A 22,366-nucleotide genomic window follows, 5' to 3' on the forward strand; every position below is an offset into this window, starting at 1 on the left:
AAATACATTGACGACATGGTGGGAATCAAAAAGGAAATAATACAATTAGCTATGCTCTTAGCTATGTCAGTTTGTAAATGAATTATTTATGGTTTATAAAAACTGCAGTCAGGGAGGATCTGTAATTGTACACAGTATATAGTTATAAAAAAAACAAGGAATACAAGGTTTTTGCTTTTATAAGTAAAAACAAATCTGAAAGTTGCTTGGTAAAATTTCTTGAAATAAGATGTATTATTTATGCCATTCAAGATAAAAAGAAACCTTGGAATCAGCAAAGAAAACTCATTTTGAGCTGTATTTCACAACAAGCCTGTATGCTGATAAGAAGTGTTGTTTTCACTTGAGATATTCAAGATACATTCTCTAAAAACAAGTCCCTGTGTCTCACTAAAATGTACTTGTTAGGCAATTTTGTCTTCACTTAAGTGTTATGTGATGTTTGTTAAGATTTTGCATTTTGGCAGTGTGAAACCGATTCTTCCGAAATATATAATGCCAGTTGTAGAAAAGAACTGTTTTGTGTACAAAAAACTAAAACCGTGTCCACACTAAGATGGAAATATGCTTACGCATTTCTTCGTCAGTTTTATAAAGCTGCACATGCACAGGCCTCATTTCCACTTCCACTGTTTGCCATTAATGGATGTAGAAATGCCCTTAAATCTGTTTTCATATCGATACCAGCTCCACCACTCATAACACAAGTCAGTTTCACTGATGGAGTTCATATTGAAAGAGACTTTACAAAGTGTTTTTTACTAAAGGATAGAATTAAAAGATTATTGACAGATGAATATTGGCTCAAATGTAAATAAGAAAATAAATTCATCATTCATAGACAATGTGAAATTCATAAATTTGCATTTTACTGCAGTTTCATGCTGATATTATCATTTCAACCGCAGCTACCTCTAAAATGTGTGGACGTCTAGTCTGAAGTATTCTCACTGCAAATTATTCCTTCACCAGTTACTGTGTGGGAGGTGATGTATGCACGTGTTTGTGCCTCCATATCCTTTATACATCTGACCCCTGTTGAGAGTGAAGGCCATATTGGCATCATGTTCAAAGTCAAAACATTTAGTGATCCCTCATGCCCCGAATGGCAGCATCTGCGTTCGTAGTGTTTCCCTTCAATGACCCTGCCGGTGTTATCTGTTGTGTAGATGACGTATTGTGTATGTTGTCTCATTGGTGGCAAAGTTTCCTCTTTGGGGATTAATGAAGTAAATCGTATCCTATCGTCCTATCTCCTGATTCATTCAGGTGTTTACTTTTAATTTGTCACCCAGACCCTGCAAGATCAAATTTCACTTCTCCCTGTTCTTTCTTATTTCTGTGAAATTGATATTTAATTAACATTTGCATAAGGGTTTGGAATAGTCAATTGATGCTAATTCTCAACCGGCTGGATTATCCAGTGATTGCACAGTGGTACAGTGAGCTGCACTGATTTCCTCACACCACACTAATGCCAAGTTGTAATTAAACTCAGCATTACATTTTCAATTTCATATGATCGAGGCACGTTTGTTCCTATGTGTGTGGGTGTGTTATATGGCTGCTATTTTCAATTTGTCAAGGTTCAATATTAGTTTTTTTAGTCATGAATTGATTTAGGCCCATGTTTAACTGTCAAGAAGGACTTGAGGAAGAGTGGGCTATTCTAAAACAGTTCCTTGTTTTACTCACTAAATACTGTATTTATGCTGCAAATAACATCATTCATCTGCGCCAGCTCAGGTGGTGTAAGATGTGATATTATCAGTAGCCTGTTATAGAAACACCCTGCATATACAGCTCTGCCGTGTCATCATGCCCAGGTCGTTACAAACTTTGTCACGGTTCTATTTCGCTTCTCTTTTTTCAGACCCCTCGGGAGAGACTTGGGGGCGCACTACAAAGCTAATGGGTGGACCCGAAGGAGAATTTCCAGCCCCGTGATTTGCTAATCGGGGGCTGGCTCCCTTGTCATTTCACTGTAATCGTGGCTCCGGTTTGTGGAGCTTGCCCAGCCCTCCTCTCCGTGGACGCACTAAGTGTGCCGACTGTGTACACTCTGTGCGTTTTGGTTAAAGCCCGACTACCTTCACTGTGAAGGCTGGGCAGTGGAAAGGAGGATCGGGGCCCTCGGTGTGGCTGAGAGAAGAGACTAAACTCCTCACATATGGCTTTTTTGTAGGACATTTTTCCATCATCACTGGGATTGTGGAAGGGACGTCGTTCAAATTCACCGGTCGCTCAAAAGTTTTACTCAATTGTCGGCGCCCGACCATGGAGATGCAAAAGTGGTCCACAAGGTGGAAAACGAAAAGTTGGTTTATGGATTCCACTGTAACTGCATTCATCACTTTAACCCTGGTTCTACACGCTACCAATGTCGGAGCAGGTAAGATTCTTAGGATCAAGCTTCTCTAATAAACTTGATCTGATCTGGCCGAAAGGGGACGGAGCGGCGACCGGCTAGGAAAGCTCGGTACTGATGATGGGGATTGGGGGATTAACAGATTTACCTGGACACAGTGGCGTCACGTTTGCTTCGTAGTTAGTTGTATGTTTGTTACTTCAACGTTCCATAACCAGAGTATTTACATTGAAGCGAGATTTCCCCATATACCTGTGTAATGGAGCGCTTTGTGAAAGCCTCCAACAAACAACTGATGTTCACCAAGTAAACGGACCGTTTGGAACAGTAAAACGGTGCCCTCCTCACTGCTGTAGTGAAGTGGACGGTTAAACCCCGACAGGACTCGTATACAGTACTGAGGTGCACATATATCGTTGGCCAAAAAACGACATGATATATATATATATATTGTATCCCACAATGTACTGCGGGCTGCTGTTACGCATGAATGGGAAGCGTCCCCTCGGAAGATGAAACACCTCGCCCAATTCAATTCATCCTCCGCAGCTGGTATGTGTCTGTGGAGCTCGGGAAAAGAGATTCACTTAGCCTGAAAGAAAGCTCATTGTTTGGACTGGGGTCCGCGAGGTGGATGTGGACACGGTTAGCAGGGTGGCTTTTCCTCAGCCTGGCGACACGGGTTACCCTCCACTGTGATAACTGAAATGCCTCATGCTGACAAGTGTTTTTACATTTCATTTCAGGCTGATGGGATATTTACTTGTGTGATAGTGTGGAGTGCTGTAATCGTCCGTATATGTTGAACTGAGTGTAGACCTACTTTTCATGAATGGATTTAGGGCATGTGATCCTATGTGAAGAGGAAAGACTGCAGGTTAGATGGCTGATTGAAGGTTATGAGGCTCACAGCACAGTTGTTTGCAGACATGAGGATGTTCTGTTGGGGTACAGCATTAGAGTGCTGATACATGTGGTAGTGAAGTGCATTTTCACAAAGGCCTTACAGGATCTCAGATCAGTCAGTGCAGAGTGCAAAGCCCCTCTGGGTCTGCAGGGGGCTAAGTGGTCAGGCAGGTTCACCCTATCTCCACACTGCCCTGGTCCACACTGAAGCCCAAAAGCTGACTTTGTGCACCCCCCCCCCCCCCCCACGCTGCCCAGCTCTTCCCCGCAACTTTGCACTTCGATGTTTCGTTGGCTGCGGGACAAGGCTCTGTTGTGTGTGCGGTGAGAATGCTTCCCTTTTAAGTACTGAGTAGTTATTTGATGATGGTCCTTGTTGCACTTCCCTATGATTTCAGAGCCTTCAAAGAGCAGGACTGCATATTGGCCGAGCCTGCAGCCACAATGGCCGCAAGTCGTAGGGTTCAGGATAGGCATCACACCTTGGCCTTTAGACAGCTCTGTATGGATTTATTGTTGCATACAGATACAGGTATAGAGACTTAGGATACTTCTTTTTAAATCTCCATAATGACACTTTTCCAGAATGGAAATGCAGCCTTGTTTTTAACATGAGATTAAATAGCTTATGATATGAGTTCTGAAAAGGTTTTATAAGTCTCTGCCTTTCAACCAAGTATTTAGTAAAGTTAAAGCTAGACATCTAAAATAAATCTGTTGTTGCAGTTAATGTCATTCGTATTTTAATTTATACGGCACAAATCAATAATGTAGCTTTTTATTCGCTTACAAACTTAACATTTCCTCGTTTTACAGCAGTTTGTTTCCTACGAGGAATACAACCTGCCAATTCAGAAGATACTGGAATGTCATTTTACACTTTTCCAAACACCAACCAACTCCTGCCTCGTTGTAAAACAAATCTCAAACAATTAGCTGCAGGCTCTGTGTTCCGGGGTCTCAGTCAGTCAAAGCTGTTTCTGCAGGGTGCCCTCTTCCTCTAGCAGTGTACAGACACGTTTTCTCAGCCCCCAGGGTGCAGGCATGTGCATTCCAGCAGGCAAAGCGAGCATTTCCAGAGACCTCTCCCTAATATGTTCAACCAAGAGTGTCAGCTAATCAGCTCCTTGCTGGACATTTGTCATGCGTAGCTGGCACATGTTCATAGTTGCAGAATGACATTGAGAGAAGCATCTCTTCCTCTTCACAAGGCCACAGCTTGAAACTGCGCTATAACTGCACATTTATACAAAAATTCTGAAATAGGGGTGATCACAAGCGATCTCTTTTTCTTGACCTGTTTGGACTTAGAAAAACACTGTGGGATCACTTGTTCTCATACGATATGGAGGCATACAGTAAAAGGAGGTCATGAGAGGAAAAGCGAGGGGGTGGGGAAGCTTTGAAACACTGGGTAGGTCTCAGTGAAGTTTCTTTGGTATGACACCAGCATAAAGCTGTCTTGTGCATGCATGGTGGAAGTTAAAGGAAGGAGAGAGCGAGAGTGGGAGAGAGAGGGTGGGGGGGGGGGGTGGGGGGGGGGGGGGGGGACATATAGAGAGAGATTCTGGCTGAAGATATTATTAGAGTCTCAGGGAGCTGCAGGTGAAAAGGTCTTCCTCTGTTTATTAGACAATTTCACATTTGTTTAACAAAGTGAGCGCTGAAAATGACACAACAGGAGGTGGATATATAATATCAGTTTGCTCAAGCCTTACATACTATGTCATAAAGGAAGAGCTGACTTTTTTGGCCTCTGTCCTCAGACAGTGTTGTATGTTATCTCTTGGAACACACTGTTTACATGGATGTACACTTGTGAATATGCAGGAGGTGATATCAAATTACTCCATTTATGTTTTATGGAAATGTCTCCCTCTGCTCCTCCCTTCTACGCATGCCGCTGCAACTTGCATAATGATGTTCAGATGATCCAATAACTGAGTAATAGAGGCTGGCTTGCATGAACTCTCTTCTCCAGACTGAAGAAGGTCCATCCCTTCATGCCATGAGATGGGCTGGTAGCTACATGGCCTGTTTGCTCAGCCCTGAGGGCAAACTCACACCAGCTCATCAGATGCACCCTTTTAAAACCTGTGCACACTCATTTGGCCACCTTAATGGATTGGCCAGTATTGACGTTTTCTCAGCACCTCCATGTGAGGGTCGTAGCCCGGCCACATCTGGAACATATGAGTCCTGTTTGAACTGAAAGCAGCTCCGCAGGAACTCACAATGAGGTCCTCAGTTCACTCTCCAAAGAAAGTAGCCGGTTCATCCTCACAAGCCACAAAAAAAGCCAAGTTGTCCTCGGTAACGGCATTCCTACGGAGTAACAGTTTGCTGATCTTGATCTCAACTTCACATTTTTACATAACTTTGTTTCCTCTGTGTCCTCTGTTGAGTTTGATTTAGGGTTGCCATGTAAGACACTCATTTATTCTTACTTAGCAGGTAGTAAGTGGATGATGTTTGTAAGGTGGCTTGCTGGTGGTGTTTGCTTTATTGGACTGCGTACAGTTCAGAGTTTAGTACTATGGATTGAAGCAGAGCAGCTCTCTTTGCCTTCATCGTGATGCATCTGTTCTGGTCCATCGCAGGTGTTGTATAAGGCGCTAGACGATAAGGAGACCAGATGTAGGCCAGGTCCTTTATGTGAAAATACCTTCAGCATGATAAACTTAACATATTCCTTTAGTGTCTTCCATAAAATTAAAAACCTTGAGTGGGACAAACACAGCAATGGAAGGATTTCTGTCTACTTTTTCTGAATAGTGTGCTCAAATAGCAGTGTAATGCACACTGACTATCTGGTGATCGTGTATATCATCTTTCTGAGAAGTGCTTCATATTCAGTCAGCATAGATTCGTGTTGGAACCACGTGCTTTTCGAAAGAGAATGAAACAGGTTTTTAATTTGCCTTTTCCTTGCCACCGATGGAATGTTGCCCAGAGAGTGTTGAGTGAGGCGTCAGACATTTTTTAAAACAGGGACTTTACAGCCGTCAGAAAAGGTGCTTGCTGATGCTTTCAGACACCTTGGCATGCTTATTTAGTGTTATTCTATTTAACAGTCTGCCATTGTATTGCCTGCTTTCGTCGGATATTGCTATATTCTGTGGAGTGACGTGAGCACCTGTTTTTATATATATGATATGTTTGATGTATGGGCTTTATTTATAGTACTCACACACATTACATTGCATTACATTAGTCATTTAGCACACGCTTTTATCCAAAGCGACTTACAATTATAGTACGACACACTATATGCCCATTGACCTCTCTCTCTCAAGATGTGGTCTGCAACAATAGAATAACATTCACTTTGTATGGATTTTATTGTTAGAAAATGAGGCATGGAAATCATGTTTATAGTCTCATTTTGCATGAATTTAACTTTTTATTAGACCTATTATAGTAAAACATCTCTCACGCTCAAACGGCCTCTGGTAACAGATGGTCAATATACTGCAGCAGTTTGATTTCCCCCATATCCTGTTCATCAAGCTAATGTGTTATACTGAGAGGGTGTTTTAATGAAGAGGTATAATTATAATGCTTTCCCATGGGTCTCTATGAGCACCATCGCCACACAGGCTCCTTTATATAAAGTGCATCAGATTGAAGAGAATGGAAAAGCCAGAGAGCCTCTGGTGACCGTTATCAAGGTAAACCAATCCAGGTGTTATAGAACTAGATATCTGTTGGCACATTGTTCATTATGCTCTTTGGTTGGCCTTGACAGAGACGTTTCCTATCAGATGAGCCTGCAGAGCCACAGGAAGGCAACATTTAACTATTTCGATATGTGTTGTTATCTAAGGCTATATCATAGATAGGGTGTATTGTGTCCATGATACCGTGACCAATGTGTCACAGCGCCATTTTGAGGACACAGGTTCTGGGATGGTCATGATGAGGGAATCTGTGAATTGCTCCACAACCTGGGTTAATCGTCCCCGTCTATTTTGACCTCAATCAAGCACTGGTTCTCTCATTGTTCTGTTTTTATTTACCAGAACCGGACCTGATGATGACAATTTGCAATATAACCAACTGAAAAAATACAGTATGCATTTAATGTTCCATGTGCTGAACCACATGTAGCTTTCAGAAACCAATGCTATGACCTAACTGATGTCTTCTCTGCTCCCATGATCAGCAGAGCCAGTGGATGTGCTAAAAGTATTAGAATTTCAAAATTACCCCGAAGGAGTGACGAAAACATCAGGACTTTGCACAAACCGAAGAGCATCAAAGCCGGACTCAGCTTACAGAGTTGCCAAGCAGGTCCAGATCAGTGCCCCCACCACACAGTTATTCCCTGGTAAGAGAAACGTTTTCAAACCAGTTTGTATTCGAAAGAGATTAAACTGGTTAGTGTGTTTAAAACACACACTTTTGACACTGGATTCTTTAATTAGTATTGTTAAATTAGAGGCAAAAGAGACAAACATGCAAAGAACATAACATCAAAATGAGTTGATTCTCGTGTCTTCTGTTACAATAACTCTAACCCATTGACCTGTCTTTTCCATCCCTCCTCTTTTGGTCGTGCAGGAGGTGTTTTTCCTGAGGACTTCTCCATCCTGACCACAGTGCGCCCCAAGTCAGGCCTCCAGTCCTTCTTGCTGTCCATTTACAACAAGCAGGGAGTCCAGCAGCTGGGCGTGGAAGTGGGACGTTCACCTGTCTTCCTGTTTGAGGATCAGACTGGCAAGCCAGCGCCGGAGGACTACCCTCTGTTCCGTACTCTCAACCTTGCTGACGGAAAGTACGTCAAATCTCAAATATCCACTCACGTAATAACTCAGTCTAACCCACCCACCCTCAGGCTCACGGTTGAAGCTGATTCAGAAGGAACGGGTGTCGCAGCATGCAGGGAGGGCAGTGCAGTTGTTGTAGGTGTACTGAGGGTCTGAGATAAACATGCTAGATGGTGCAAGAGGAACATATGAAGTGTAATCCAAATGGACTTCAAACTTGTCCATACCATCCAGGCTGTGCTAATTTATAGCACTGAATATACTTGATACAGAAGTTATATTACTTGCAGCTGTTACAATTTGACCAAGTAACTGCAAGACAGATACAAGCAAGCAAGAAAACAACCCAGATCTTCCCATTTTTGCACCACAGGTGCTCTTGACCGGATTATCTATCTCATCGGGTGTCCGTGGGCACAGAGACAGGTCAGAGACAGGGAGACACTGGATTATTGGGGCACAGCAGGGACTGCTGTGGGCAACCTGACCTCATCCATGAACTCAGTGCCTCTGTTATTTTAGAGAGGGGGGAAAGGGGCAGTCGTAAACTTCCTTTTTACCCCCTTAGATTACCTCACCCAACCAGAAACAGCGCTGCGGTTTAGCTGACATGAGCCCATGTGTTGGGGCCAGGTGGAATAAATAAACAGATAGGCTGTTGAGAAAAATGCATCATTTTAAATCGTATATTTTTTCTTTCAGTGTTATCAAAATGTGTTTTCACTCGCTGAACATGCTAGGTGAGGATAGTTCGTTTTCTGAGCGTCATAACGCGGGTCACAATATTTATGTGACTCAAATTGGCTTTAATGAGATCTATTGTGTACACAGTTATCATGAATGAAGGAAGCTTGGCTCTTCAAAAGTCTCATGTCAGGAATCATTTAAAGGGAAGGAGTTAACGCACCCAGACAGCTTTGTGTTGGTCTAGTGGGGCTGCATTGTCCAGTGTCTAAGGTGCAGTGTTCTCTGTAGAGGATTTTTAACACTTCTTGGTCTGGAACCATTCCAGCTCCAGGCCTTGTCTAAAACTTTATTGGCTACAGCTCAGGCTGTGTACACTCTGCAATCCCTGTAGATGTATTCATCGTTAGTGAGAAGCATATGCCAAGCTTGAAAAGACAATCACAATGATGATATTGATGAGGTGAAAAGGAGCATTATCCTTTCTTCTAAAGGGAAGGGGGAGGGGGTGAATAGGAGCATTTATTGTGAGCTGTTACACTGTACATCCTCAGTCTGATCTTATTTCATCTCGTTATACATGCTTTTCAGAAGATTGCATTTAAATCGCTTTGTGTTTTCAAAAATAATCGTACTCTTCTTCTTTTGATCAGTATGCACATCAAAAGTTTGAGAAACTTTTTAAACCTATCAAAGTCAATTTTTGCTTTTCTGCCATATAAGGTGACAAGTAATCCTTCCTGCTGTACTGCTAAACCCAGCGAGTGTTGCCCGTTTGGTTTCCTCTAAGCTATGTTGCCTACCATAGAATGCGTCTGTATGATCTAGCGGTGTTCAAATGAATTGAACATGTTTCCTCTTCTGATGACAAGATTTACCATACAGATTTACAAATATGATGTCATATATATATATATATAAAAAAAAATATATATATATATATATATATATATATATATATATATATATATCTGTAATACACTCTTGTTGTATTGCCTTCTTGAGCTACAGTGGTGCCAGGTCTCATCTTCCACCTCAGAACAATGTTTTGACTGTGTGTCTCCTCCTCTGGCAAGGCAGGCCTTCCTGGATTCTGACACACACTTTCCACAATGTTCACCATGTCTGTCATGCCGAGTAACCCAGTAGGAGGATTAAGTTTTGAGTTTAATGAGTGTAATCCCGTGTTAAACAGGGCCAGAGTGTGGGGGCAAGAATGTGGTCCACTGCTGCCTGGTATGCAATAGCCCTTAAGTGCAGTGGCAAAATGGTCCAGAGGTGAGGGAGGTGTCAGACTCATGTGTGACCTTGGTTGACCCTTTGCATCTATGGGTGTTGTTGAACGACATATACCATGCATTACTCTGAGGTCCATGTTTCTGAGAGCATTTGGTTCCGTGAGCATTCTCTCGCCTTGAGGTGTGTTGTGATGTATAAAAGGCGGTTGATAATCCTATTAGAAGTGCTGATAAGATTTCCTTAGAACGTAATCAACCACAACAAAATTGTCTACGAACGAGCGTCATGGTATTGACTAAACACCACAAAGAATTCATTGTCCGAATCCATGCATGTTGTTTACATTACATCATCCTCTGATTTCAGTAGTTATACATCGTACACTCACAATGTGCACTTGAGTCTCATTACTGACTGACGTGGCCTCTTTTATTCCTTGTTTTGTCCTTGAACAGGTGGCATCGTGTGGCCATCAGTGTGGAGAAGAAGACGGTCACCATCATTGTAGACTGTAAGAAGAAGATCACCAAGCCTCTCCTCAGGAGTGACCATGGTTCCATCAACACCAATGGTATTACCGTGTTCGGCACCAGGATCCTGGATGAGGAGGTTTTCCAGGTAAAGTTTTCAGCGTGGTGGTGATCATGTCCATTGTGATTGATTTGCTTCTGCTGCATGCTGACGCCATTGCTGGATTACTCATCCTTGAGATGATAGAAACCAGAGTGGGTCTGGATGTGTTCAATTCTTTAGATTTGACCACATCAATATCATACATATATATCTAATATCTGAGGCCTCTTCACTTGGCTGTTAGTGTCGTTGTAAAGTTTGATAATAGAGCAGATTCACAGATTTACAGCTTTTCTTGTTTTTGACCTACTGCTTGACCACATCAGCCATTTGGTCAATGTGTTGTTCTTACTATTTTGGTGTGAGAAATTCGGGTTATACTGTATTTAGGGATCAAAGAGGCACATAGGCAGCCGATAAAAATCACAATCTACACAGACTGCAAGCAAGAACTAAAACATCCAATCAACGACAGATGGATGACTGATACTCAGATGGCCTTCTACCCAAAATGTCCCAGCAGACAGAGGATGATACAATGGATTCTAGGCTAAGTGAGACGTTATTCACAATCGTCCTTACCTGGTTGACTGCATTTTGTGATATTTGGTAAGATTTGGATCTGAGCCATGTCTAAGTAGTTGAACGTGGCCACCTTGTTTGTTTGTGTTTTTCTGCAAACCACACACAGGCTCTCGGTTAACTTCTCAGACGTCTCAGATCCTTTGTTAAAGCTTCTCTTTACCTTGTAATTAGAGGTATTTGGTGCCATGGGAGTTTCATGTGTAATAGGTTTACCAAAAATAACTGGCTTTGTTGAATTGTTCTCTTGGATTGACTTTCAATCTGATGGTTTGCATCGAATTGAGGTGAAGTGAACCACCAATTTCTAACTCGATGAGATTGATTGCAGCCATGATGATGGTATTATATTGATTGAGAGAAGATAAACTCACTAAACTGAGCTGGAGTTTTTCAGTCCCAAGTGTTAAGTGCAATAGCAGTTATTGTGTTATTATTTGTTGAAGCTGATAAAGATATTAGTTGGAATGATTGATGATATGATATTGTCATGTAACATGTTACTTGGATCCAAAGGCGAGAAGTCAGTTGTAAGGTTTGAGGTTTGAGGAAGGATGTGTATACTAGAGGAGACCTTGTTTGATGAGAATAAAACTCGAACTGAAGCATTTTGAAAAAATAACGAATTGTCATTATTGTTGGAATGCTGTTAAGCATTCCAACAATTGTTCTTCGACTCTTTATTCAACTTCTTCTATTTCTTCCGTCCCACCTCTTCTTCACCTTCATTTTTTAAGCTACAGAAACCATTCAACTATCAAAATGTTCAGCTCTTTCACCAGAGGGGTGCTATGACTTTTCATATTTCTAACCTTTAAACTTCTTGAATTATTAAGATTTCTATTTTCAATGGGATCTCTATGGAGAATATTTTCAAATGGCTTCAGGCACACAGGTGTTCGCGATTGAGCCAATTAGTGATGTTGATGAACACACAGACTCACAGACACACGCGCACATACACTCCTCTCCCTCTCTCTCTGTGTGTCTCTCATACAGTCATTCAGGTCTTAGGGCTCTTTAGAGGTCTTTCCCCCCTCCTCCACCCCCCCCCCTACACACACACGCCATTTTAAAATAAAAGCCCCACAGAATGAATCCTAACTGAAATGCTTGTGATGAGCCTGTCATTTAATAACCGGTTTGTGTTGATCTAACATTATGATTCTGTCTCCTCTCCCCTTCTCCCCCACACCCCACACCCCATTTCCAAATAAAAGCCCCAGAGAGTGAATTCCAACTGAACTGCTTGTGATGAAGCCTGTCATTTAATAACCTCTGTTTATGTGTGTCAAACATTATGATTATGTCTCCCCTCCCCCACCCAGCCCCACCCTTACTACTACCAGTGCTATTACTGCTACCATCAATATTATTACTACCACTACTGCTATTACTACCACTACCACTATTACTTATACTACAACTGCTACTACTGCTATTCATGCTACTACCAGTACTAATACTACTACAGCTATTAGTACGACTGCTACTAGTACTACTACGACTGCTACTTCAAATACTGCCATTACTTTTACGACTACTACTGTTATATTAAATACTACGACCACTACCACAGCTATTACTACTACTACTGATACTAGGCTACTACTTCTTCGAAATACTAATACTTCTTCTAAATACGAATACTTCTACTGCTAATGATACTTCTACTACAACTACAACTTCTACTACTACTATTACAAATATCACTACTGCTACTACTACTACTTATTCTAATGCTACTAATACTTCTACTACTAATAATACTTCAACTACAACTTCTACAACTATTACTACAAATATCACTACTTCTGAAATTTGTTTAAGCTCCAGAAATTGTTCAAATATCAAAATGTTCAGCTCTTTCAGGAGAGGTGTGATATGACTTTTCATATTTGTAATCTTTAAACTTTTTGAATAATTAAGCTTTTTGCAATTTGTTTTTGAATTGGATATCTATTTTCAGCAATGTTTTTGCGATTAATTTCAGTTTTCAGCATTCCAACGGATTTTCTGCAGGAAATGCTTTTTCTAGTTTTGACTGGTATTGCAATTGCGTCATGATTCACAATATTATTCCAATAACATTATTGACTTTTATCCATTGCTGTTATTCATAGTTCATGTGCTTCTGGAAAAGTCCAACTTCTGTTGATCAAAATGTTTGAATTTAGTTTTCTCACTGTGCTATCTGTCAAGAAATACGTTAACACAGTATACGTTTCAAACATTAAGTTCGTGAAGGTTTGTACAACTGCTGTCCTACATACCCCATGTCTAAAAACATTCTGATGTCCAGAGAGAGATCCATTTTGCCACAAGATTGCTGTAGCATAAGTAGAACTAGATTGTTAACCTGAGCACCAATAATCACTGAACAGACGTAAAGAGCCACCTACAGAAACACAACTTCATCTACATAAAAGCCAAGCAAAATGTTGGCACAGTATTGGACACATTCTTTGCAATATAAGCCACAATTTTGCCAACACTGTTTCTCAATGGCAAATCATTGAGACTAAACGAATACAAATAATTATATAATTATATAAAATAAAATAAATAATAAAAAATAATAAAAATGTATAGAAATGAAATGTATATGGGCAACATCCTGGGGCATAGTCTGTGATTTGATGCTTGATTTGATGCTTTAAGGCACAGTTCAGCTAGAGGTGGATGCTGGCAGAGGGTCAGGCGGATGCAAATAATAACAATGACTGAATTGTCATGGCACATGGTCTTCTCTCGTGGGAAGTACGCATCACTAAAGAGGCTGCATAGGGGCTGTGTTTGCTTGTGATTGTGAGTGCTGATTGTTTATGGGAAGCAGGAATGCCTAGTCATTATTCTGATAATGCCAAGTTTGAATGATTGATGCTGCTGCTCTTGATTTAAAGCTATATTTTTTGCACACCTTGTTGATGAGAGAGGGCCCTGCATATGTTATTAAAACTTGTGTTGCTCTTAATATTGTACTTTGGTATTTGGCAGTATTTGCTCTGTCTGACCTAGTGCTACACTGAGGTAATTTCCCCGATGAAGAGTTAAATTAAAATGTGGCTATTGTAATCATTTTGGATGCCCAAATGAAAGAAATATGAATTGCTTTTAATAGAAAAGCATTGATTTTGTATTTTTTTGAAAATATAAAATACTGTACATATAACTTACATCAGTTTGATAGTACACAGAATGATGTTAAAATATAGTGTGTGTATATATATATATATATATATATATATATATATACTATATAGTGTATAATAAATATTACATAGCCTAATCAATAAAAAAATGAGCCGTTAAAAAGTCTCTTATTAGCCTCTGTCAGTAGTAGACTGACAACAGTGTTAATTTTGAATTGACCTTTCTTAGGAAAACTATTAAATCAGTTAGCAGTATGATGTTGCCGCTATCTAATTGCAGACTGAATGAGATTACTGTGTCATATGACTCAACAAAGCTAGAGGTGCAAAGTTGTATAAGCAGATCTGCTTTCATATCTCCTGTCACTTTTGATTAGATTCATGAGAGGGCACTGAAACCTGCATTTGTACGAAACAGTGTGTCCAGTCAGAGGTCGGCCAGTGGAAGGGCTGAAAATAGGAGCCATAAGTCAGTTAACAGGGTCTTCTCTGTGTGGTTTTTGGAACAGGTCTCCTGTCTGTTCTCTGTCCCTGCTCTCCTCAGAGATCCACAGATGCATGCTGGGATATACGAAAGAAGAAAATACCTTGGCCTTCTGCATTCAAGCCAGTGGTTATAATTAGACAATAAATTGAATGGTCAAATCAGTTTTGCGGAAATGTTGAACCGCAGCAGATTCTCTGTCTTACCTCTTTTTATTATTTTTGTTCGTGATCATATTTGATTTGATTACAGTGTAACCGATCTAGAAAATTGGAGGAATCTAAGAAAAATACATGGACTAGCTAATAGCAGGGACTATACAGTTTCTTCCAAAGTTAAGTTATTACTCCCCTTTATAACACAGTGGTAGTTCTTGATTTTCAGGGGTACATTTGATAATAACAGTAATAATAAAACATTTGCTCCATTATTCAAACTCTGACATTCGTTTTCAGAATCGGACCCATATTTTTGATAAACGTCTATTCATGCCATACCTGCCCCAGGTTTGAGGCGACCACCGTCGCGAAGGGATCTGGTTTAGATGAATGGGAGTCTTTCATTGTCCTTCCTCATTTCCTCCCCCCCTCAGCCGCATATACTCCCCTGCTCACCACCTCGTCCTCCCTCCCCACCCTCCCCACCTTGAGGCCTCCCTACCTTGCCAAAGCTATGAGACCGTCTATTCATGCCTCGCTGACACTACCTGTCTGAATCGAGCACACTCATATACATATCTGCCTATTCCCTGGTGGAGCTGTGGTGCTCTATGTTTCCATGCCACACCACCAGTATAGACAGAAGATGCACTTGTCTAAAGATAGCATTGGTGTGTGTTGGATATTTACATAGCAGGTCTGCTAGCCTGGATAGCCAATAGTAAAATAAGCCTTATTCAGGACAGCATTCTAACTTTGCTTTGCATACCAAAGTTGTTTTTATAACTTCCAATGTATTTTAATAACATGCAAATAACACACAGAAGCTTTGCAATAGCCTTCTAAAGTGTTATGTTTCAAATTATCCCTTTTTCTGTCTGTGTTTTGGAGAGTTGATCCTCCCACTGTCTGATGTGGAAACTCCTTTTGCCTTTCTTGATCTCTTAGTTCTCCTACCTTCCCAGAGAAACTGTACTGTATAGGCTTTTGGGAAGTGACTAATTGTTGTACGGGGTTGTCTAATTACAGTTAGCTATGGCTGGACTAAAGGTATGTTGCCCTGGGCAAAGGTATGTCAAAGGACCAATGGTGACGACTACCTTTGATTTGGCCAGTGATGCCCTGTAATTACAACATGTGGTTACATTTTAGTAGAGAAAGGACATGATAGCTATCTATCACAGAAAATCTTAACAGTGCTGTGTACTGACCATTCACAACATGGAGGTTGTCCTCATGCAGCACCCCTGAGGGAGCACGAGCTGGAATTCAAATTGCATTCTTTTGCTTTTTAGTTTTAGTTTGCTGCAGCTGCCTTCACAAAGTATGTACTGTTGCATGCAGTATGCATTCAATTGGGATCTACTACATAGTCATAAGCCAACATAGTCATAAGTTGCACTTTGAACCTTGACCCTTGTGTTCATATATCCACTGCGCAGAGGATTGTGGGTCCTATTGGCCAGAAAAGCATGCTGGCTTGCTCAGTGCTGAATGCGACCAGATGCAGTCGGACATCCTGGTATTTCTGGCGTACTGCATTTGACATACTGAATCCTCTGCTGGCATACTACATAGTATGGTAATATGGGTACAATGCACTCCTGTAACCTTTGACCTCTCCATGTGTATTTATATCCCATTGTGCCTTGTGGCCAGGTCAAGATGGATAATCCTTTTAGAAAAATATGTGATTTTTAGACAAATTCTCAACAAAAATCGGTTTAATATATTACCATTATATACTCTATCATCCTTTGATCGTAAGAATGATCATGCACTTAAATGCTAATGCTAAAAATGCATGACAAAAAGAGGAGATAACGGGTATGGATTAGTAATTTCCACAAGGATTCACAAGTTTCATTTGTTGATCTTGACCCTGCTTCTCTCTTTCAGCCTCTCTCTATTCTCCTTGACCTCTGACCTCTGGCCTGTTTCTGTTCTGTACTATGCTGTGCTGTAGCCAGGAGGGGCATATTTTTGGAGCTCTGGCTTTGCTCCAAGTTGCCACGGGCTTTTATCTCAGCAGTCCACAATGGAAGACAGGTCCAGAGCCTCAGCATAACTCTCCCCAGGTGTTTGTTTCCCAGCACAAAACATCTTTGACCATTTCAGCTGCTCTCTCTAAATCCCTGCCTGTCGGTCTCTGGATCCCTGTCGGTGTTCCCTTTCCTGAGTTGACATCAGTTTCTCACTTGCCTTGTTTTGGCTTCGTGGATTGATGCCTGTTTGTTATTTTCAACTGGAAAGTTAATGCACCGTTCAAGGAAGAAACTTGCCCATAGGAGTGCAATTTCTACAAGAAAATGACTATTACTGTAGTACCCTTGGCAAGTATTAAGATGATTATCTGATTCATTTAAGTTGTCAACGTTAGTACTTTTCAAAAGTGTTTTATGGTATAACCTGCAGGTACAGGCTCACTTAGTCTTTTCTTGTTCCCGTGTACATGTATTGTTCAGTCAGAAGTTGTACACTGATTTGAACACCACGTCTCCACAGCCTATTTGTGTGCAGACGGGTGGCTCTCAGACATGGACTAATTACAGCTGACTCTAGGCAGGGTTCAAGCATTTACTGTTGGTCTTAGGGTGACACATGAGGTAATACATGTCAACTTGACTCAGGGCAAGGCTTGATCTCTCTTTCTCTGTCGAGCCTTCCCAAACACACACATACACACTGGAAGACACTCAGCTGAGGCCTTTCCAGACTTGCCACCTAGGTGTACTGCTGTCCCATGCCCACTTGGCAGGTCAATTGTGTCTTTTCTTAGTCATTATAGTAAATGTTAGTTTTTAATGGCACAGATGTTAAATGATATATCTTTCAGGAATGGTGCACACTTCTTAGTATAACTCAGACACCAAATTGCATTGTGCATTTCAACAAGAAATGTATCTCAGTTTCAGGTATTTGGCAATCTGAGGAATGGGCCAAACACCCTTCAATGTAGTGGCAGACTAAGCGAGGCAGAATGGGTTGCTTGTTCTAGTTTCAAGTTTGGTGTGTAGATGCACTGTGTCTTACCTGTAATTGACTGACCAGAGATGACCAGAGATGCACTGATGAGAGAAATCAAGTTAAAGTAGCATTCCACCCACCCAGAGTCACAGAACTCTCTGCACTGTCAAACTGAAGCTTTGCAGCCAGATGTTGATGGATGGTTACGCAGAGAAAGTTTCAAGGAGAAGCACTGCTTGTTTTCCGATGGGACAAGGCTTAGCACATGGATGTTTATACTAAGGTACATGTTCGGGATCCATAGATCTTGTTTTAATACAGGGAGGATACACACTCACTCACATTCTCTTGACAAGTTGCAGCCTGCTTAATTTCTCTCGTGTTTTTCTGCCAATCGTCTATTCTGCTCTTCAACGTATATTGTCCCTGCTCACATAAGTGCATCAGGATTTTACCTCTGGGCTCTGTGTGCTTGTCTGCCAAACATCCTAACCAAAGACATGCCCCCTTTTTCCACCTCCCAAGAACCCCCCTCAGCTGTCTTCGCAATGTGTATAAAGGCTCAAAAACCATTCTGCAGGAACTCGGTTCAAGCAATTACAGACTTCACAGAAAAATCCAGATGCTTTCGCCAATATGTTTGTTGTCTTGCAGTGAGCTGTGTGCTTTGGCTGTAGGACTGATAACAAGGCGAGACATTGCTGGAGCAGTGTCAAGCATTGTGGGGTGTCCTGTCCCAACCATAGAGAACATTGTGGTTTGAGCAACTTTCCCAAACAATGGCTGAGGTTTTACTCTTTCCTGTGTGCTATTTCAATGGTTTTTATACAAAGTCATTGTCAATTTTGGGCTTTTGCTCAATATATGTATACATTTTTTTCAGGTGACATTTTAGAGATGTCTCGCGGGCTAAGGCTAAGGCGTCGAATTAAAAGCTGAACAGGTTAGGTTTGATTTGGAGCTTGTCGGATCTGGTGGCCAGTAACGATTGTTATTTGAGAGTGAAAGACACAAAGGACATTTGTATCACATCACATTTTAGGCAAGGATTCAAAAAATGTGTTGTATGTGTGTATGTGGGCAGCCTTGTCTTGTCTGTTTCAAGGGATCTGGTTTCAGCCTTTGTAAATAGATCTAATTCAAAATTGTGATTTCTAATGTCAACTATATCTTTTTTAAAATGTCATGGACGATTCCATGTGGGTGAAATATGTTCCCGTATGAATTAAGGGTGAAGTAACACAAGTTTCTTTTTCTGTTTTCTGCAGGGCGACATCCAGCAACTCCTGATTGTGGCTGATCCCAAAGCAGCATATGACTACTGTGAACATTACAGCCCAGACTGTGACACTCCCCACAGTGAATTTCTGCAGGCCCAGGAGCCAGAGGACGAGGTCAGCCAACCAGGGAGGGTGGGGGAGATTCGATCAATGCAGGGCCCTGATTCATTTCTGTTTTTAACAGGAGATATTGAAGAGCCTCACTTCCACCTGTGTATTGCTTCTTGTTCGTATTCATGTCCTGCGGATGTCTTTGATAGGCAAAGAAACCAAAGCTGTCAGCTCTTATTTGCATATGATATTTAGTCTCAATTTGGAGGTAGAGATTTTGCAGCCTTAGTGGTCTAATTATTTATTTAAAAATAAGTTTAGTTCTGAGTTAATTAATAATAAAACCGATTAATGTTAAAACGTATATTTCTGTCATATTTTGGCAAGTTATTTATTAGATCTTTGAAAATAATGAAAGCAGCTGATAGGGATATCTATTCTGTTTCTCTGATATTTTTCTGCAATTCATAAACGCCTATTAACCACAATTGTTTACTTATAATTCTTACTCCGGTGAGTAAGAGTTGCAAACAAGAACAAGCAGCATCCAAGGACACAGTGGAATATGTGTAACGAGTTAACCTTTCTTTTATATTTGCCCATTAATCATAAAGATGATTACAAGGGGCAGGGTGAAACAATCATGGACACTTCCCAGCTGTAAGATGATATGTCAATGAAAGCTTAACCACAGAGATCCATCGATATTTCGTTAATAATTGGAAACACATATACTGCCAAATACCAGGACCTATCATTTTATATCAGTTAAGCATGGAATCATGTTCAAACGTCACTTCCATGTTGCAGCATGAAGTGATAAACCTTTATGACTAGAAGTTGGGTTTCCCCCTACACTTCAGTATTATTATATTGTATAGTTTTATTTCTCTGTCCTTGTTAAGAAACTGCAAGAGGACGACATCAATCAAACCCTTTAATCTTGCTGAACTTCACGTCAAGTCATGAAGTGTACAATTTACACGCTTTGCAGTGAGAAAGTTCCATTACGATATCCCTGAAATGCAGCTGGTATTTTTGTCTTTGAGGTTTTCACTGTTATTTTCCTGTGTTTTACAAGCTTTTAAACATCCCATCTGCTTACATGTTTGAAGGAGCAATTGGCTAGTTTCAGCATTTATTTTACTCCTTTGTTCACCATATTAGAAGCATTATCTAATTCAGTAACACTTGGCTTTGATTATCTAAAGGTTTCGATAACTCATAATATGTTCATATGTTATAAATGATACACTATAATACCTTATAGCATTATAGGTTTTAACTTTTAAACATGTAGCATGGCCATGATGATATGTACCATATGTATCATCTTCCTCCCGGAAGGCCACTAATGCTAACGCTAAGACCTCTCTTCGTTCCTGTCTCTCTCCTCTCTCTCTCCCAACCTATCTAGTACACTACTGACGATTTAGATTACTCTCAGTTCTATGATTACTCAGAGGGAGCCACAGACACCATTCCAACCGATGAGTATTCTGAACCACAGGTAAATGGAAAAAAGGCAAAGAAGCGGAAAAAAACCGTGTTTCCTGTGATGTCTCTTTCTGTCTGTCATGCATTCCATCCCTCAGTTCGTCTTGTGTTGTCTGTCTCAATGTTATGTTCAATGTAAACATTCTCAGTGCGTCAGTTCTCTGTTTTATGAGGCTGCTGCCTTCTTTTATTTGGAGAATGCCATCTGCTTTGATTGTTGTTACTTTTATGCATTCCAGCATGTCTTTAAAACTATTGTATGCATTATATATATATATATATATATATATATATATATATATATATATATATATATATATATATATATATATATATATATGTATATATTAATATGGATATCGGCAACATTTTACATTTTTTAGTTTGGAAACTGCAGCAGAAGCACTTTGACTATTTTATTACTGCAATAGCTGTAAAGAGTTGCTGAAAAGCAAATCCTGTGTGTTTTGTATCTGTCCCAGATAGATACCTACGTATATGTGCCTGAAGCTCTCCTGTGTTCCATGAAAGGCCCAGTCCTCGATTGTTGTGCAGCATTCTTTTTACCCAACTGTTACATAATCTAACGTTATCGCCAACATTGTCAGCGATTGCAGCCCTCGTAGTTGATGTTCGTGGTCAACATTTTAATTCACACCATGCAGACCAACTACTGTACATGGGCTGATACTGCAAAGTTGAGCACATTTGACAGTTGGGTTGGGAAAGACTCTGTTCAACAGTTGTGGATTGTGTTTTTAAATAATTTCTACTTTTGAATGTTCCATGTTTGTCTTGGTGTTCTTTGTCGCCGCCACCTCTTCCAGAGAAAGAAACGTAGTGTCTCCATGAAAAAGAAGAGGACCAGAAAGTCCCTCAGTAAAACTAAGGCCAAGCCCTTAAACTTCTTTGCTGCCAAAAAATCACCAGCTAAAAAGTTTGCCGCTAAGAAGAAGCGACAGATGCCTGGCTACCAGGCCACAGCGCCAGCACGACCCAGAGGCAGTTTTAGGGTAAACGTCCACGTAAAGATGAGACCAAATCCCATCAAGATCTTCCTGCCTTGAAAGGAAAATCTGTGATGACAGACTCAGAGCTCCCTAACCTCTTTTGTGTAGAAGTAGCCAGCTTGAAAGGAGCCCCTAGCAAATAACCCCTGGGTTGAGCCTTTATGTTAACCTTCGCTTTATATTTCTTTTCCTTTTTTCAACATGACTCAGCCAAACAATGTAGAAGATTACAATACAGACTTTGACTACGGAACTGTAGATGGTACTCAAACTCAGTCCCCCTTTGCCACGAGCGGACCCAATGAGGTAATTTTCATCTTCATTCTCATCTACTTCTAAAAACCAGTGTTAGGTGTTTTGGGAAATGGGAGCCAGGATGATTTTGCCCAAGGAAGTATCTGGTATGAAATGACAAAGACACAACCACTCTCAGGAATTGATGTGTCTTTTGACTTTCTAAAAATGTTGCTGAGTGTGGAGTGTTGCAGAACTGATGGACAGGGAAAGACTTTTTTTTTCTTACTTAAAAGCTACAACCCACTAAATTCACCATGTGGATCCTAGGGATGCATTGCATGCTCAGAAGTAATGCGGTGGACACTGAGGAGGTTATTTGTAGCTTTATGTCACGTCATACATTTTTGGC

At 40.8% G+C, this 22,366-nt stretch overlaps 1 protein-coding gene across 2 annotated transcripts in view; it reads left to right on the forward strand.

Moving 5' to 3' along the window:
* The first annotated feature begins 2,012 nt into the window (after positions 1–2,012).
* The window catches only part of col11a1a (collagen, type XI, alpha 1a), an 84,451-nt gene continuing 64,097 nt past the window's right edge, over positions 2,013–22,366 (forward strand). The window contains exons 1-7 of one of the 2 annotated variants that reach the window (XM_079291914.1): positions 2,013–2,392; positions 7,443–7,604; positions 7,838–8,051; positions 10,422–10,584; positions 19,151–19,276; positions 20,631–20,723; positions 21,931–22,026. In XM_079291914.1, the coding sequence (XP_079148040.1) occupies positions 2,278–2,392; positions 7,443–7,604; positions 7,838–8,051; positions 10,422–10,584; positions 19,151–19,276; positions 20,631–20,723; positions 21,931–22,026 (969 nt within the window). In that variant the 5' untranslated portion in view covers positions 2,013–2,277. Of the gene's footprint in view, positions 2,393–7,439; positions 7,605–7,837; positions 8,052–10,421; positions 10,585–19,150; positions 19,277–20,630; positions 20,724–21,930; positions 22,027–22,366 lie in introns of both variants that reach the window. The other variant, XM_079291913.1, reaches the window with a different exon arrangement.

This window comes from Melanostigma gelatinosum (assembly GCF_949748355.1).
Source record: "Melanostigma gelatinosum genome assembly, chromosome: 20".
In the NCBI taxonomy this organism is placed as follows: Eukaryota; Metazoa; Chordata; class Actinopteri; order Perciformes; family Zoarcidae; genus Melanostigma; species Melanostigma gelatinosum.